The sequence below is a fragment of the Mytilus edulis genome, chromosome 1 (assembly GCF_963676685.1).
Source record: "Mytilus edulis chromosome 1, xbMytEdul2.2, whole genome shotgun sequence".
Lineage (NCBI taxonomy): Eukaryota > Metazoa > Mollusca > Bivalvia > Mytilida > Mytilidae > Mytilus > Mytilus edulis.
In genome coordinates, this window is record NC_092344.1 from 73295004 (window position 1) to 73314875 (window position 19872).

General features: G+C 32.1%; 2 protein-coding genes across 2 annotated transcripts in view; both read right to left on the reverse strand.

Moving 5' to 3' along the window:
- LOC139482734 (receptor-type tyrosine-protein phosphatase epsilon-like) overlaps positions 1-19872 on the reverse strand; it is a 109491-nt gene that overhangs the window by 66444 nt on the left and 23175 nt on the right. The gene's annotated exons all lie outside the window — the stretch shown is intronic.
- LOC139520676 (cell death abnormality protein 1-like) overlaps positions 1-19872 on the reverse strand; it is a 57757-nt gene that overhangs the window by 36444 nt on the left and 1441 nt on the right. Inside the window, exon 3 of the mRNA XM_071313537.1 lies at positions 19473-19604. Coding sequence (XP_071169638.1) covers positions 19473-19604 — 132 coding nt within the window. The remainder of the gene's footprint in view (positions 1-19472; positions 19605-19872) is intronic.

A 19872-nucleotide genomic window follows, 5' to 3' on the forward strand; every position in this document is an offset into this window, starting at 1 on the left:
TTAATTCATAATTCAAAGGTCAAGGTTGAAATTTCAAATATAAAAGTCGATAACTTGAAAAATAAAATATTTTTTTACATTTAATCCACCGTTTTGTTAGTATTGATATATCATAGAAAACTATGGACTGGGCAATTCAAACCATACCAAAAACTAAGGTTGTTCTGAGATCTGGAAGTGTGACAAAAGTTACTCTTTTAAAAAAAATTAATAAAGCATCAAACAAAAATGGACTATCTACTTTTGTTTTACCCTAAGACATCACTAAATTCGGAAACTATCGGTCATATAAATTTTCTGACCCTGAAAATTGAACAAGAAAGATTTTTTTAGAATTGAAACGGTTTTCATCACAAAAGAACAAACAAATTAAAAACACCACAGACTGACACAAAAAAATGCAGCAGTCTTAAATGTCTTAAAAAAAGAATTTATTTGATTTGTTTTTAAAACAAAACTTGGGATGATCTCAGGTGTTCAAGAAGGGTAATACTATTCTGCTCCACATGTGGAATCCGTCATGTTGGTCATGTAAGTGCAAAGTAGGTAAGAAGTCTAATTCGGAAGGTCACATTAGTTAACGTATTTTGGTCTAAAACGGTTATTTGGATCTTAACAGGTTCTGATAAGTTTGAACAATTCAGTAAGTACCATTGCAATTAATTCAATAAGTACCATTGCAATCAATTCAGTAAGTACCATTGCAATCAATTCAGTAAGTACCATTGCAATCAATTCAGTAAATACCATTGCAATCGATTCAGTTCGTATCAGCAGAACAGGTAAATAGCAGATTCTAAACCGATCTTGATCCACTGCAAGCAGCGAACTGTCTGAACAGTACTGAATATATTGCTGTGGAAAAGCATAAACATTGATTAAAATACTGAAAAGACCTAATGATTTGTTGAGTTCAGTCTTTGAAGAGCTGCCAGTATGTGTTATGGCTTCACTCATATTTTGAAGACCATATTTTATCATTAAGTTACCCAATGCCACGTCATTTAGTCAATTTGTCTCCAGTTGATAGTTTTCTGATTTGCAATAATTCTATGTATTATTATTATATTCAATCTTTTAAATCCCAAAAGCTTATTCGTGTATCCTTTACTGCAGAGGAAGGCAATACATATAATGACTTCATGTCTGAATTTAAGTAAATGGTGTTGATAGTTACCTTTTTTTCAACTCTAATGTGCTATCATTAAATTCATTAATTTTATGTTTATTTTAGAATGTAAATAAACTTATCCTAGATACCAGGACTTGAATTTTGTTTTGTGCCAGGCGCGTTGTGGCGTCTACAAAAGACTTATCAGTGACGCTCGAATAAAAAGTTAAAAAAGCAAAACTAGAGTACGAAGTTGAAGAGCGTTAAGTGATTTCATTGTTTAAATCTAAAACTTCGTGTTATTTTTGTGGTTGATTTCAATCATCAATTAATGGTAAAGATAAAAAAAAAGCAGACTCAACTTCCAATATATCTTTTGACTTCTAGGTGAAGAGATATCACTGTTGTGCAGATGATGTAACAGATATATACAGAAAAACATGTTGCTCTTTAACGACCTTATAGTTATCAAAGGTACCAGGATTATGATGTAGTACACCAGACGCGCGTAACGTCTAAATAAGACTCATCGGTGACGCTCATATCAAAATATTTAAAAGCCAAACAAGTACAAAGTTGAAGAGCATTGAGGATAAAAAAGGTTAAAGTAACGATTTATGAAAACAGCGGTATATTACTGTTTCATTAATATATGTCTGGGATAAGAAAAGCCTTAGTTTTTCAATGAATTCAAAGTTTTGTAAAACTTCATTAACAAGTCATTAAAACAAAGACAAAAATTAGTGAGATCGCAGATTTCTTAAAGCTTTGTTTGCACGAAGCCAAAACTTAAAATGTCATTGTTAAGCTTCTGAGACTCTTTCGAGTAATTGAAAAACATTAAAATCACATTATGATAAATTATAATCATTATGGTTTAAACTTAGCGTGCAAGTAATACTGTTTAAAAACAAGAGGCTCTCAAGAGCCTGAATCGCTCACCTTAATTTTTTTGGTTAAATCTCTCATCAATGATTATTTTGGTTTTTCAATTTATTTAAATGTTCTTTGAATCGTCCTATTTTCTTCAAAAGCAAAAAAAAAATCATTTTCTCCTATGTTCTATTTTAGCCATAGGAGCTATGTTTCTGACATACAAGGAAATGAAATATAAAATTTATACTAGATACTCTGAAACTCATTTAGCCTAAGTTTGGCTAAAATTGATACAGCAGTTTCAAAGGAGAAGATTTTTTAAAGTAAGTCAACATGATGAACAAATTGTGAAAAAAGTCTTTAAAGGGCAATAACTCCTTAAGGGGTCAATTGACAATTTTGGTCAAATGACTTATTTGTTGATCTTACTTTGCTTAACATTTTTGCTATTAACAGTTCATCTGTATCTATAATAATATTCAAGATAATAACCAAAAGCTGCAAAATTTCTTTAAAATCATCAATTCAGGGGCATTATACCTGAAAAACCAGTTACCCAATTCGGCTGAAAATTTCAGGACAGGTAGACCTTGACCTAATAAATACTTTAACTTCTTGTCTTATTTGCTCTAAATGCTGGAGTTTTTGAGATATAAGCCAAAAACTGCATTTTACCCTGTCTTCTATTTTTAGCCATGACGGCCATGTTTTTTGACGAAATAAAAAAATAAAGCACAAACTTTATTTTATACACCCTACTGATCATTCAGTTGAAGTTTGGTTGAATTTGGTTTAGTAGTTTTAGAGGAGAAGATTTTTTAAAGTTAGCAAATATGATGAACAAATTGTGAAAAATTGTCATTAAAGGACAATAACTCCTTAAGGGGTCAATTGACAATTTTGGTCATATTAACTTATTTGTAGATCTTACTTTGCTGATCATTTTTGCTGTTGACAGTTTATCTTTATCTATAATGATATTCAAGATAATGACCAAAAACTGCAAAATTTCCTTAAAATTACCAATTAAGTGGCAGCAACCCAACAATGGTTTGTTTGATTCATCTGAAAATTTCAGGGCTGATAGATCTTGACCTAATGAACATTTTTACCCCATGTCAGATTTGCTCTTAATGCTTTCGTTTTTGAGATATAAGCCAAAAAACTGCATTTGACCCCTATGTTCTATTTTAAGTAACGGCGGCCATAATTTTTGACGGATCAAAAATCGAAGCACACACTTTGTGCATGATAATCTAAGGAACAATCATGCTAAGTTTCATCCAAATCCATTCAGTAGTTTCAGAGGAGAAGATTTTTTTAAAGTTAGCAAATATGATGAACAAATTGTGAAAAATTGTCATTAAAGGACAATAACTCCTTAAGGGGTCAATTGACAATTTTGGTCATATTAACTTATTTGTAGATCTTACTTTGCTGATCATTTTTGCTGTTTACAGTTTATCTTTATCTATAATAATATTCAAGATAATGACCAAAAACTGCAAAATTTCCTTAAAATTACCAATTAAGTGACAGCAACCCAACAATGGTTTGTTTGATTCATCTGAAAATTTCAGGGCTGATAGATCTTGACCTACTGAACATTTTTACCCCTTGTCAGATTTGCTCTAAATGCTTTCGTTTTTGAGATATAAGCCAAAAACTGCATTTGACCCCTATGTTCTATTTAAGTAACGGCGGCCATGTTTTTTGACGGATCAAACATCGAAGCACACACTTTGTGCAGGATAATCTAAGGAACAATCATGCTAAGTTTCATCCAAATCCATTGAGTAGTTTCAGAGGAGAAGATTTTTTAAAGTTAGCAAATATGATGAACAAATTGTGAAAAATTGTCATTAAAGGACAATAACCCCTTAAGGAGTCAATTGACAATTTTGGTCATATTAACTTATTTGTAGATCTTACTTTGCTGATCATTTTTGCTGTTTACAGTTTATCTTTATCTATAATAATATTCAAGATAATGACCAAAAACTGCAAAATTTCCTTAAAATTACCAATTAAGTGACAGCAACCCAACAATGGTTTGTTTGATTCATCTGAAAATTTCAGGGCTGATAGATCTTGACCTACTGAACATTTTTACCCCTTGTCAGATTTGCTCTAAATGCTTTCGTTTTTGAGATATAAGCCAAAAACTGCATTTGACCCCTATGTTCTATTTAAGTAACGGCGGCCATGTTTTTTGACGGATCAAACATCGAAGCACACACTTTGTGCAGGATAATCTAAGGAACAATCATGCTAAGTTTCATCCAAATCCATTGAGTAGTTTCAGAGGAGAAGATTTTTTAAAGTTAGCAAATATGATGAACAAATTGTGAAAAATTGTCATTAAAGGACAATAACCCCTTAAGGAGTCAATTGACAATTTTGGTCATATTAACTTATTTGCAGATCTTACTTTGCTGATCATTTTTGCTGTTTACAGTTTATCTTTATCTATAATAATATTCAAGATAATGACCAAAAACTGCAAAATTTCCTTAAAATTACCAATTAAGTGGCAGCAACCCAACAATGGTTTGTTTGATTCATCTGAAAATTTCAGGGCTGATAGATCTTGACCTAATGAACATTTTTACCCCATGTCAGATTTGCTCTTAATGCTTTCGTTTTTGAGATATAAGCCAAAAAACTGCATTTGACCCCTATGTTCTATTTTAAGTAACGGCGGCCATAATTTTTGACGGATCAAAAATCGAAGCACACACTTTGTGCATGATAATCTAAGGAACAATCATGCTAAGTTTCATCCAAATCCATTCAGTAGTTTCAGAGGAGAAGATTTTTTAAAGTTAGCAAATATGATGAACAAATTGTGAAAAATTGTCATTAAAGGACAATAACTCCTTAAGGGGTCAATTGACAATTTTGGTCATATTAACTTATTTGTAGATCTTACTTTGCTGATCATTTTTGCTGTTTACAGTTTATCTTTATCTATAATAATATTCAAGATAATGACCAAAAACTGCAAAATTTCCTTAAAATTACCAATTAAGTGACAGCAACCCAACAATGGTTTGTTTGATTCATCTGAAAATTTCAGGGCTGATAGATCTTGACCTACTGAACATTTTTACCCCATGTCAGATTTGCTCTAAATGCTTTCGTTTTTGAGATATAAGCCAAAAACTGCATTTGACCCCTATGTTCTATTTAAGTAACGGCGGCCATGTTTTTTGACGGATCAAACATCGAAGCACACACTTTGTGCAGGATAATCTAAGGAACAATCATGCTAAGTTTCATCCAAATCCATTGAGTAGTTTCAGAGGAGAAGATTTTTTAAAGTTAGAAAATATGATGAACAAATTGTGAAAAATTGTCATTAAAGGACAATAACCCCTTAAGGAGTCAATTGACAATTTTGGTCATATTAACTTATTTGCAGATCTTACTTTGCTGATCATTTTTGCTGTTTACAGTTTATCTTTATCTATAATAATATTCAAGATAATGACCAAAAACTGCAAAATTTCCTTAAAATTACCAATTAAGTGGCAGCAACCCAACAATGGTTTGTTTGATTCATCTGAAAATTTCAGGGCTGATAGATCTTGACCTAATGAACATTTTTACCCCATGTCATATTTGCTCTAAATGCTTTCGTTTTTGAGATATAAGCCAAAAAACTGCATTTGACCCCTATGTTCTATTTTAAGTAACGGCGGCCATAATTTTTGACGGATCAAAAATCGAAGCACACACTTTGTGCATGATAATCTAAGGAACAATCATGCTAAGTTTCATCCAAATCCATTCAGTAGTTTCAGAGGAGAAGATTTTTTAAAGTTAGCAAATATGATGAACAAATTGTGAAAAATTGTCATTAAAGGACAATAACTCCTTAAGGGGTCAATTGACAATTTTGGTCATATTAACTTATTTGTAGATCTTACTTTGCTGATCATTTTTGCTGTTGACAGTTTATCTTTATCTATAATAATATTCAAGATAATGACCAAAAACTGCAAAATTTCCTTAAAATTACCAATTAAGTGGCAGCAACCCAACAATGGTTTGTTTGATTCATCTGAAAATTTCAGGGCTGATAGATCTTGACCTAATGAACATTTTTACCCCATGTCAGATTTGCTCTTAATGCTTTCGTTTTTGAGATATAAGCCAAAAAACTGCATTTGACCCCTATGTTCTATTTTAAGTAACGGCGGCCATAATTTTTGACGGATCAAAAATCGAAGCACACACTTTGTGCATGATAATCTAAGGAACAATCATGCTAAGTTTCATCCAAATCCATTCAGTAGTTTCAGAGGAGAAGATTTTTTAAAGTTAGCAAATATGATGAACAAATTGTGAAAAATTGTCATTAAAGGACAATAACTCCTTAAGGGGTCAATTGACAATTTTGGTCATATTAACTTATTTGTAGATCTTACTTTGCTGATAATTTTTGCTGTTTACAGTTTATCTTTATCTATAATAATATTCAAGATAATGACCAAAAACTGCAAAATTTCCTTAAAATTACCAATTAAGTGACAGCAACCCAACAATGGTTTGTTTGATTCATCTGAAAATTTCAGGGCTGATAGATCTTGACCTACTGAACATTTTTACCCCTTGTCAGATTTGCTCTAAATGCTTTCGTTTTTGAGATATAAGCCAAAAACTGCATTTGACCCCTATGTTCTATTTAAGTAACGGCGGCCATGTTTTTTTACGGATCAAACATCGAAGCACACACTTTGTGCAGGATAATCTAAGGAACAATCATGCTAAGTTTCATCCAAATCCATTGAGTAGTTTCAGAGGAGAAGATTTTTTAAAGTTAGCAAATATGATGAACAAATTGTGAAAAATTGTCATTAAAGGACAATAACCCCTTAAGGAGTCAATTGACAATTTTGGTCATATTAACTTATTTGCAGATCTTACTTTGCTGATCATTTTTGCTGTTTACAGTTTATCTTTATCTATAATAATATTCAAGATAATGACCAAAAACTGCAAAATTTCCTTAAAATTACCAATTAAGTGGCAGCAACCCAACAATGGTTTGTTTGATTCATCTGAAAATTTCAGGGCTGATAGATCTTGACCTAATGAACATTTTTACCCCATGTCAGATTTGCTCTTAATGCTTTCGTTTTTGAGATATAAGCCAAAAAACTGCATTTGACCCCTATGTTCTATTTTAAGTAACGGCGGCCATAATTTTTGACGGATCAAAAATCGAAGCACACACTTTGTGCATGATAATCTAAGGAACAATCATGCTAAGTTTCATCCAAATCCATTCAGTAGTTTCAGAGGAGAAGATTTTTTAAAGTTAGCAAATATGATGAACAAATTGTGAAAAATTGTCATTAAAGGACAATAACTCCTTAAGGGGTCAATTGACAATTTTGGTCATATTAACTTATTTGTAGATCTTACTTTGCTGATCATTTTTGCTGTTTACAGTTTATCTTTATCTATAATAATATTCAAGATAATGACCAAAAACTGCAAAATTTCCTTAAAATTACCAGTTAAGTGGCAGCAACCCAACAATGGTTTGTTTGATTCATCTGAAAATTTCAGGGCTGATAGATCTTGACCTAATGAACATTTTTACCCCATGTCAGATTTGCTCTTAATGCTTTCGTTTTTGAGATATAAGCCAAAAAACTGCATTTGACCCCTATGTTCTATTTTAAGTAACGGCGGCCATAATTTTTGACGGATCAAAAATCGAAGCACACACTTTGTGCATGATAATCTAAGGAACAATCATGCTAAGTTTCATCCAAATCCATTCAGTAGTTTCAGAGGAGAAGATTTTTTAAAGTTAGCAAATATGATGAACAAATTGTGAAAAATTGTCATTAAAGGACAATAACTCCTTAAGGGGTCAATTGACAATTTTGGTCATATTAACTTATTTGTAGATCTTACTTTGCTGATCATTTTTGCTGTTTACAGTTTATCTTTATCTATAATAATATTCAAGATAATGACCAAAAACTGCAAAATTTCCTTAAAATTACCAGTTAAGTGGCAGCAACCCAACAATGGTTTGTTTGATTCATCTGAAAATTTCAGGGCTGATAGATCTTGACCTAATGAACATTTTTACCCCATGTCAGATTTGCTCTTAATGCTTTCGTTTTTGAGATATAAGCCAAAAAACTGCATTTGACCCCTATGTTCTATTTTAAGTAACGGCGGCCATAATTTTTGACGGATCAAAAATCGAAGCACACACTTTGTGCATGATAATCTAAGGAACAATCATGCTAAGTTTCATCCAAATCCATTCAGTAGTTTCAGAGGAGAAGATTTTTTAAAGTTAGCAAATATGATGAACAAATTGTGAAAAATTGTCATTAAAGGACAATAACTCCTTAAGGGGTCAATTGACAATTTTGGTCATATTAACTTATTTGTAGATCTTACTTTGCTGATCATTTTTGCTGTTTACAGTTTATCTTTATCTATAATAATATTCAAGATAATGACCAAAAACTGCAAAATTTCCTTAAAATTACCAATTAAGTGACAGCAACCCAACAATGGTTTGTTTGATTCATCTGAAAATTTCAGGGCTGATAGATCTTGACCTACTGAACATTTTTACCCCTTGTCAGATTTGCTCTAAATGCTTTCGTTTTTGAGATATAAGCCAAAAACTGCATTTGACCCCTATGTTCTATTTAAGTAACGGCGGCCATGTTTTTTGACGGATCAAACATCGAAGCACACACTTTGTGCAGGATAATCTAAGGAACAATCATGCTAAGTTTCATCCAAATCCATTGAGTAGTTTCAGAGGAGAAGATTTTTTAAAGTTAGCAAATATGATGAACAAATTGTGAAAAATTGTCATTAAAGGACAATAACCCCTTAAGGAGTCAATTGACAATTTTGGTCATATTAACTTATTTGCAGATCTTACTTTGCTGATCATTTTTGCTGTTTACAGTTTATCTTTATCTATAATAATATTCAAGATAATGACCAAAAACTGCAAAATTTCCTTAAAATTACCAATTAAGTGGCAGCAACCCAACAATGGTTTGTTTGATTCATCTGAAAATTTCAGGGCTGATAGATCTTGACCTACTGAACATTTTTACCACTTGTCAGATTTGCTCTAAATGCTTTCGTTTTTGAGATATAAGCCAAAAACTGCATTTGACCCCTATGTTCTATTTAAGTAACGGCGGCCATGTTTTTTGACGGATCAAACATCGAAGCACACACTTTGTGCAGGATAATCTAAGGAACAATCATGCTAAGTTTCATCCAAATCCATTGAGTAGTTTCAGAGGAGAAGATTTTTTAAAGTTAGCAAATATGATGAACAAATTGTGAAAAATTGTCATTAAAGGACAATAACCCCTTAAGGAGTCAATTGACAATTTTGGTAATATTAACTTATTTGCAGATCTTACTTTGCTGATCATTTTTGCTGTTTACAGTTTATCTTTATCTATAATAATATTCAAGATAATGACCAAAAACTGCAAAATTTCCTTAAAATTACCAATTAAGTGGCAGCAACCCAACAATGGTTTGTTTGATTCATCTGAAAATTTCAGGGCTGATAGATCTTGACCTAATGAACATTTTTACCCCATGTCAGATTTGCTCTTAATGCTTTCGTTTTTGAGATATAAGCCAAAAAACTGCATTTGACCCCTATGTTCTATTTTAAGTAACGGCGGCCATAATTTTTGACGGATCAAAAATCGAAGCACACACTTTGTGCATGATAATCTAAGGAACAATCATGCTAAGTTTCATCCAAATCCATTCAGTAGTTTCAGAGGAGAAGATTTTTTAAAGTTAGCAAATATGATGAACAAATTGTGAAAAATTGTCATTAAAGGACAATAACTCCTTAAGGGGTCAATTGACAATTTTGGTCATATTAACTTATTTGTAGATCTTACTTTGCTGATCATTTTTGCTGTTGACAGTTTATCTTTATCTATAATAATATTCAAGATAATGACCAAAAACTGCAAAATTTCCTTAAAATTACCAATTAAGTGGCAGCAACCCAACAATGGTTTGTTTGATTCATCTGAAAATTTCAGGGCTGATAGATCTTGACCTAATGAACATTTTTACCCAATGTCAGATTTGCTCTTAATGCTTTCGTTTTTGAGATATAAGCCAAAAAACTGCATTTGACCCCTATGTTCTATTTTAAGTAACGGCGGCCATAATTTTTGACGGATCAAAAATCGAAGCACACACTTTGTGCATGATAATCTAAGGAACAATCATGCTAAGTTTCATCCAAATCCATTCAGTAGTTTCAGAGGAGAAGATTTTTTAAAGTTAGCAAATATGATGAACAAATTGTGAAAAATTGTCATTAAAGGACAATAACTCCTTAAGGGGTCAATTGACAATTTTGGTCATATTAACTTATTTGTAGATCTTACTTTGCTGATCATTTTTGCTGTTTACAGTTTATCTTTATCTATAATAATATTCAAGATAATGACCAAAAACTGCAAAATTTCCTTAAAATTACCAATTAAGTGACAGCAACCCAACAATGGTTTGTTTGATTCATCTGAAAATTTCAGGGCTGATAGATCTTGACCTACTGAACATTTTTACCCCTTGTCAGATTTGCTCTAAATGCTTTCGTTTTTGAGATATAAGCCAAAAACTGCATTTGACCCCTATGTTCTATTTAAGTAACGGCGGCCATGTTTTTTGACGGATCAAACATCGAAGCACACACTTTGTGCAGGATAATCTAAGGAACAATCATGCTAAGTTTCATCCAAATCCATTGAGTAGTTTCAGAGGAGAAGATTTTTTAAAGTTAGCAAATATGATGAACAAATTGTGAAAAATTGTCATTAAAGGACAATAACCCCTTAAGGAGTCAATTGACAATTTTGGTCATATTAACTTATTTGCAGATCTTACTTTGCTGATCATTTTTGCTGTTTACAGTTTATCTTTATCTATAATAATATTCAAGATAATGACCAAAAACTGCAAAATTTCCTTAAAATTACCAATTAGGTGGCAGCAACCCAACAATGGTTTGTTTGATTCATCTGAAAATTTCAGGGCTGATAGATCTTGACCTAATGAACATTTTTACCCCATGTCAGATTTGCTCTTAATGCTTTCGTTTTTGAGATATAAGCCAAAAAACTGCATTTGACCCCTATGTTCTATTTTAAGTAACGGCGGCCATAATTTTTGACGGATCAAAAATCGAAGCACACACTTTGTGCATGATAATCTAAGGAACAATCATGCTAAGTTTCATCCAAATCCATTCAGTAGTTTCAGAGGAGAAGATTTTTTAAAGTTAGCAAATATGATGAACAAATTGTGAAAAATTGTCATTAAAGGACAATAACTCCTTAAGGGGTCAATTGACAATTTTGGTCATATTAACTTATTTGTAGATCTTACTTTGCTGATCATTTTTGCTGTTTACAGTTTATCTTTATCTATAATAATATTCAAGATAATGACCAAAAACTGCAAAATTTCCTTAAAATTACCAATTAAGTGACAGCAACCCAACAATGGTTTGTTTGATTCATCTGAAAATTTCAGGGCTGATAGATCTTGACCTACTGAACATTTTTACCCCTTGTCAGATTTGCTCTAAATGCTTTCGTTTTTGAGATATAAGCCAAAAACTGCATTTGACCCCTATGTTCTATTTAAGTAACGGCGGCCATGTTTTTTGACGGATCAAACATCGAAGCACACACTTTGTGCAGGATAATCTAAGGAACAATCATGCTAAGTTTCATCCAAATCCATTGAGTAGTTTCAGAGAAGAAGATTTTTTAAAGTTAGCAAATATGATGAACAAATTGTGAAAAATTGTCATTAAAGGACAATAACCCCTTAAGGAGTCAATTGACAATTTTGGTCATATTAACTTATTTGCAGATCTTACTTTGCTGATCATTTTTGCTGTTTACAGTTTATCTTTATCTATAATAATATTCAAGATAATGACCAAAAACTGCAAAATTTCCTTAAAATTACCAATTAGGTGGCAGCAACCCAACAATGGTTTGTTTGATTCATCTGAAAATTTCAGGGCTGATAGATCTTGACCTAATGAACATTTTTACCCCATGTCAGATTTGCTCTTAATGCTTTCGTTTTTGAGATATAAGCCAAAAAACTGCATTTGACCCCTATGTTCTATTTTAAGTAACGGCGGCCATAATTTTTGACGGATCAAAAATCGAAGCACACACTTTGTGCATGATAATCTAAGGAACAATCATGCTAAGTTTCATCCAAATCCATTCAGTAGTTTCAGAGGAGAAGATTTTTTAAAGTTAGCAAATATGATGAACAAATTGTGAAAAATTGTCATTAAAGGACAATAACTCCTTAAGGGGTCAATTGACAATTTTGGTCATATTAACTTATTTGTAGATCTTACTTTGCTGATCATTTTTGCTGTTTACAGTTTATCTTTATCTATAATAATATTCAAGATAATGACCAAAAACTGCAAAATTTCCTTAAAATTACCAATTAAGTGACAGCAACCCAACAATGGTTTGTTTGATTCATCTGAAAATTTCAGGGCTGATAGATCTTGACCTACTGAACATTTTTACCCCTTGTCAGATTTGCTCTAAATGCTTTCGTTTTTGAGATATAAGCCAAAAACTGCATTTGACCCCTATGTTCTATTTAAGTAACGGCGGCCATGTTTTTTGACGGATCAAACATCGAAGCACACACTTTGTGCAGGATAATCTAAGGAACAATCATGCTAAGTTTCATCCAAATCCATTGAGTAGTTTCAGAGAAGAAGATTTTTTAAAGTTAGCAAATATGATGAACAAATTGTGAAAAATTGTCATTAAAGGACAATAACCCCTTAAGGAGTTAATTGACAATTTTGGTCATATTAACTTATTTGCAGATCTTACTTTGCTGATCATTTTTGCTGTTTACAGTTTATCTTTATCTATAATAATATTCAAGATAATGACCAAAAACTGCAAAATTTCCTTAAAATTACCAATTAAGTGACAGCAACCCAACAATGGTTTGTTTGATTCATCTGAAAATTTCAGGGCTGATAGATCTTGACCTACTGAACATTTTTACCCCTTGTCAGATTTGCTCTAAATGCTTTCGTTTTTGAGATATAAGCCAAAAACTGCATTTGACCCCTATGTTCTATTTAAGTAACGGCGGCCATGTTTTTTGACGGATCAAACATCGAAGCACACACTTTGTGCAGGATAATCTAAGGAACAATCATGCTAAGTTTCATCCAAATCCATTGAGTAGTTTCAGAGGAGAAGATTTTTTAAAGTTAGCAAATATGATGAACAAATTGTGAAAAATTGTCATTAAAGGACAATAACTCCTTAAGGGGTCAATTGACAATTTTGGTCATATTAACTTATTTGTAGATCTTACTTTGCTGATCATTTTTGCTGTTTACAGTTTATCTTTATCTATAATAATATTCAAGATAATGACCAAAAACTGCAAAATTTCCTTAAAATTACCAATTAAGTGACAGCAACCCAACAATGGTTTGTTTGATTCATCTGAAAATTTCAGGGCTGATAGATCTTGACCTACTGAACATTTTTACCCCTTGTCAGATTTGCTCTAAATGCTTTCGTTTTTGAGATATAAGCCAAAAACTGCATTTGACCCCTATGTTCTATTTAAGTAACGGCGGCCATGTTTTTTGACGGATCAAACATCGAAGCACACACTTTGTGCAGGATAATCTAAGGAACAATCATGCTAAGTTTCATCCAAATCCATTGAGTAGTTTCAGAGGAGAAGATTTTTTAAAGTTAGCAAATATGATGAACAAATTGTGAAAAATTGTCATTAAAGGACAATAACCCCTTAAGGAGTCAATTGACAATTTTGGTCATATTAACTTATTTGCAGATCTTACTTTGCTGATCATTTTTGCTGTTTACAGTTTATCTTTATCTATAATAATATTCAAGATAATGACCAAAAACTGCAAAATTTCCTTAAAATTACCAATTAAGTGGCAGCAACCCAACAATGGTTTGTTTGATTCATCTGAAAATTTCAGGGCTGATAGATCTTGACCTAATGAACATTTTTACCCCATGTCAGATTTGCTCTTAATGCTTTCGTTTTTGAGATATAAGCCAAAAAACTGCATTTGACCCCTATGTTCTATTTTAAGTAACGGCGGCCATAATTTTTGACGGATCAAAAATCGAAGCACACACTTTGTGCATGATAATCTAAGGAACAATCATGCTAAGTTTCATCCAAATCCATTCAGTAGTTTCAGAGGAGGGAATTTTTTAAAGTTAGCAAATATGATGAACAAATTGTGAAAAATTGTCATTAAAGGACAATAACCCCTTAAGGGGTCAATTGACAATTTTGGTCATATTAACTTATTTGCAGATCTTATTTTGCTGATCATTTTTGCTGTTTACAGTTTATCTTTATCTATAATAATATTCAAGATAATGACCAAAAACTGCAAAATTTCCTTAAAATTACCAATTAAGTGGCAGCAACCCAACAATGGTTTGTTTGATTCATCTGAAAATTTCAGGGCTGATAGATCTTGACCTAATGAACATTTTTACCCCATGTCAGATTTGCTCTTAATGCTTTCGTTTTTGAGATATAAGCCAAAAAACTGCATTTGACCCCTATGTTCTATTTTAAGTAACGGCGGCCATAATTTTTGACGGATCAAAAATCGAAGCACACACTTTGTGCATGATAATCTAAGGAACAATCATGCTAAGTTTCATCCAAATCCATTCAGTAGTTTCAGAGGAGAAGATTTTTTAAAGTTAGCAAATATGATGAACAAATTGTGAAAAATTGTCATTAAAGGACAATAACTCCTTAAGGGGTCAATTGACAATTTTGGTCATATTAACTTATTTGTAGATCTTACTTTGCTGATCATTTTTGCTGTTTACAGTTTATCTTTATCTATAATAATATTCAAGATAATGACCAAAAACTGCAAAATTTCCTTAAAATTACCAATTAAGTGACAGCAACCCAACAATGGTTTGTTTGATTCATCTGAAAATTTCAGGGCTGATAGATCTTGACCTACTGAACATTTTTACCCCTTGTCAGATTTGCTCTAAATGCTTTCGTTTTTGAGATATAAGCCAAAAACTGCATTTGACCCCTATGTTCTATTTAAGTAACGGCGGCCATGTTTTTTGACGGATCAAACATCGAAGCACACACTTTGTGCAGGATAATCTAAGGAACAATCATGCTAAGTTTCATCCAAATCCATTGAGTAGTTTCAGAGGAGAAGATTTTTTAAAGTTAGCAAATATGATGAACAAATTGTGAAAAATTGTCATTAAAGGACAATAACCCCTTAAGGAGTCAATTGACAATTTTGGTCATATTAACTTATTTGCAGATCTTATTTTGCTGATCATTTTTGCTGTTTACAGTTTATCTTTATCTATAATAATATTCAAGATAATGACCAAAAACTGCAAAATTTCCTTAAAATTACCAATTAAGTGGCAGCAACCCAACAATGGTTTGTTTGATTCATCTGAAAATTTCAGGGCTGATAGATCTTGACCTAATGAACATTTTTACCCCATGTCAGATTTGCTCTTAATGCTTTCGTTTTTGAGATATAAGCCAAAAAACTGCATTTGACCCCTATGTTCTATTTTAAGTAACGGCGGCCATAATTTTTGACGGATAAAAAATCGAAGCACACACTTTGTGCATGATAATCTAAGGAACAATCATGCTAAGTTTCATCCAAATCCATTCAGTAGTTTCAGAGGAGAAGATTTTTTAAAGTTAGCAAATATGATGAACAAATTGTGAAAAATTGTCATTAAAGGACAATAACTCCTTAAGGGGTCAATTGACAATTTTGGTCATATTAACTTATTTGTAGATCTTACTTTGCTGATCATTTTTGCTGTTTACAGTTTATCTTTATCTATAATAATATTCAAGATAATGACCAAAAACTGCAAAATTTCCTTAAAATTACCAATTAAGTGACAGCAACCCAACAATGGTTTGTTTGATTCATCTGAAAATTTCAGGGCTGATAGATCTTGACCTACTAAACATTTTTACCCCTTGTCAGATTTGCTCTAAATGCTTTCGTTTTTGAGATATAAGCCAAAAACTGCATTTGACCCCTATGTTCTATTTAAGTAACGGCGGCCATGTTTTTTGACGGATCAAACATCGAAGCACACACTTTGTGCAGGATAATCTAAGGAACAATCATGCTAAGTTTCATCCAAATCCATTGAGTAGTTTCAGAGGAGAAGATTTTTTAAAGTTAGCAAATATGATGAACAAATTGTGAAAAATTGTCATTAAAGGACAATAACCCCTTAAGGAGTCAATTGACAATTTTGGTCATATTAACTTATTTGCAGATCTTATTTTGCTGATCATTTTTGCTGTTTACAGTTTATCTTTATCTATAATAATATTCAAGATAATGACCAAAAACTGCAAAATTTCCTTAAAATTACCAATTAAGTGGCAGCAACCCAACAATGGTTTGTTTGATTCATCTGAAAATTTCAGGGCTGATAGATCTTGACCTAATGAACATTTTTACCCCATGTCAGATTTGCTCTTAATGCTTTCGTTTTTGAGATATAAGCCAAAAAACTGCATTTGACCCCTATGTTCTATTTTAAGTAACGGCGGCCATAATTTTTGACGGATCAAAAATCGAAGCACACACTTTGTGCATGATAATCTAAGGAACAATCATGCTAAGTTTCATCCAAATCCATTCAGTAGTTTCAGAGGAGAAGATTTTTTAAAGTTAGCAAATATGATGAACAAATTGTGAAAAATTGTCATTAAAGGACAATAACTCCTTAAGGGGTCAATTGACAATTTTGGTCATATTAACTTATTTGTAGATCTTACTTTGCTGATCATTTTTGCTGTTTACAGTTTATCTTTATCTATAATAATATTCAAGATAATGACCAAAAACTGCAAAATTTCCTTAAAATTACCAATTAAGTGACAGCAACCCAACAATGGTTTGTTTGATTCATCTGAAAATTTCAGGGCTGATAGATCTTGACCTAATGAACATTTTTACCCCTTGTCAGATTTGCTCTAAATGCTTTCGTTTTTGAGATATAAGCCAAAAACTGCATTTGACCCCTATGTTCTATTTAAGTAACGGCGGCCATGTTTTTTGACGGATCAAAAATCGAAGCACACACTTTGTGCAGGATAATCTAAGGAACAATCATGCTAAGTTTCATCCAAATCCATTGAGTAGTTTCAGAGGAGAAGATTTTTTAAAGTTAGCAAATATGATGAACAAATTGTGAAAAATTGTCATTAAAGGACAATAACCCCTTAAGGAGTCAATTGACAATTTTGGTCATATTAACTTATTTGCAGATCTTACTTTGCTGATCATTTTTGCTGTTTACAGTTTATCTTTATCTATAATAATATTCAAGATAATGACCAAAAACTGCAAAATTTCCTTAAAATTACCAATTAAGTGGCAGCAACCCAACAATGGTTTGTTTGATTCATCTGAAAATTTCAGGGCTGATAGATCTTGACCTAATGAACATTTTTACCCCATGTCAGATTTGCTCTAAATGCTTTCGTTTTTGAGATATAAGCCAAAAACTGCATTTGACCCCTATGTTCTATTTAAGTAACGGCGGCCATGTTTTTTGACGGATCAAAAATCGAAGCACACACTTTGTGCAGGATAATCTAAAGAACAATCATGCTAAGTTTCATCCAAATCCATTCAGTAGTTTCAGAGGAGAAGATTTTTTAAAGTTAGCAAATATGATGAACAAATTGTGAAAAATTGTCATTAAAGGACAATAACCCCTTAAGGAGTCAATTGACAATTTTGGTCATATTAACTTATTTGCAGATCTTACTTTGCTGATCATTTTTGCTGTTTACAGTTTATCTTTATCTATAATAATATTCAAGATAATGACCAAAAACTGCAAAATTTCCTTAAAATTACCAATTAAGTGGCAGCAACCCAACAATGGTTTGTTTGATTCATCTGAAAATTTCAGGGCTGATAGATCTTGACCTAATGAACATTTTTACCCACGTCATATTTGCTCTAAATGCTTTCGTTTTTGAGATATAAGCCAAAAACTGCATTTGACCCCTATGTTCTATTTTAAGTAACGGCGGCCATGTTTTTTGACGGATCAAAAATTGAAGCACACACTTTGTGCAAGATAATCTAAGGAACAATCATGCTAAGTTTCATTCAAATCCATTCAGTAGTTTCAGAGGAGAAGATGTTTGAAAAATTGTTAACGACGACAGACGACGACGACGGACGCCAAGTGATGAGAAAAGCTCACATGGCCTTTTAGGCCAGGTGAGCTAAAAACCCATACGGTTGGTAAGTCCTGTTCCATATTTTTATTATTCTATAACACGTCTGCAAAATTAGTTTGATACATCATGCTTTAAAAATTATATGATTGCTAGGAACATATTTGCACTGATTGTGTTTTTTAATAATTTTCCATGAAAATAAAAGAACAAAACCACATCCTTGTTTATTTCCATTCTTTCTTCATATTAGTGTTTGAGTCGTTTCATTTTCTTATTCATTTTGTTTTAACAGAAATAATATTAAAACATTTTCAGAAATTGTAATCGGATCCTTGAAAATCCGATTTTCTTTATGATAGCACTAAGAACATAATTTTTATATGGTTGGTCGGTTAAATTCAACACTTCTGGAAATGGGTTAATAAGATACAAAAATGCAATACTAGTGACTGATGCCATCATCATATAGGAATACAAAATTATACCATAATTATTTTTTGTAGTAAAGAAAACCCAATCAATCTTATTCCCCCCAAATATTCCTATAATCTGAAGCATTACTTGATCCATCTATGATCTATGACCCAAAAAATCCCTGCGGGAAGCAAATTTACGAAAACGAGGACACTAAATGGATGTGAAATAAGCAGTCGGTTTATTGCTCGATATTCGATATACAATTTTCAACCGGGTGCTAACAGTCGGATCGATATGTCAATTTCTTAGTTGAAAATAATAAAAATGTTAATATTTTCGATAACATTAAAAGCATTATAGTCATGATTAACAGGAGTAAGAAGATATGTGTGAAATCGTTTTATGATCCTTTCCAGCTGTTTTAAATTCTCATTGTCGTAATCCACAGTTATAAAAAGACTGCAAATTTACCTCTTTGTTAAATAGATGTTTGTCAATAAAATATGTAAAATGCAAAAAAAGATGTACTTTTATACAGGTTATTTCTAGAAACAAAAACAAATGATCACTCTATTAACATGTAAGAATATAAATCAAAATAACTATTTGAAGCAAAACAATATTGTACCTACATGTACCAGCTGAATTATGATAATGCAAGTTATAAGGCGAAACGGAGTAAAAACTATAAACCTCTCCTACTTTTTCCTACCTTCGCATGCTACGCCATGCCAGCCTTTTTTACATCCTCCAGGTGGACACTCTCCTGTTAACAGATTACAAGGGCCAGCCATGCAGTAACACTTCCATGCACAATTGTAACCGAAATACCAATCGTCACATGCTACAATAAAACCAATATATTATGGTATATCAATGAAATAACGGATTTGCTTTCAAACAAGAAAATATTAAAACGGTCTTTCTATTTCTGAGACTTATATACTTTGGACACATTAATACGCCAGTTTTATTTGTGCCATATCGTAGTTAAACTTACCGTGCCAGAAAGTCAGAATCATAGAAGTTCTTCATCTGAACGTTTGTTTTATGAGAAATGTGTAAGTTGTCTGACACTGTTTATATATTTTTTGAAATCCTTGATAGAACCT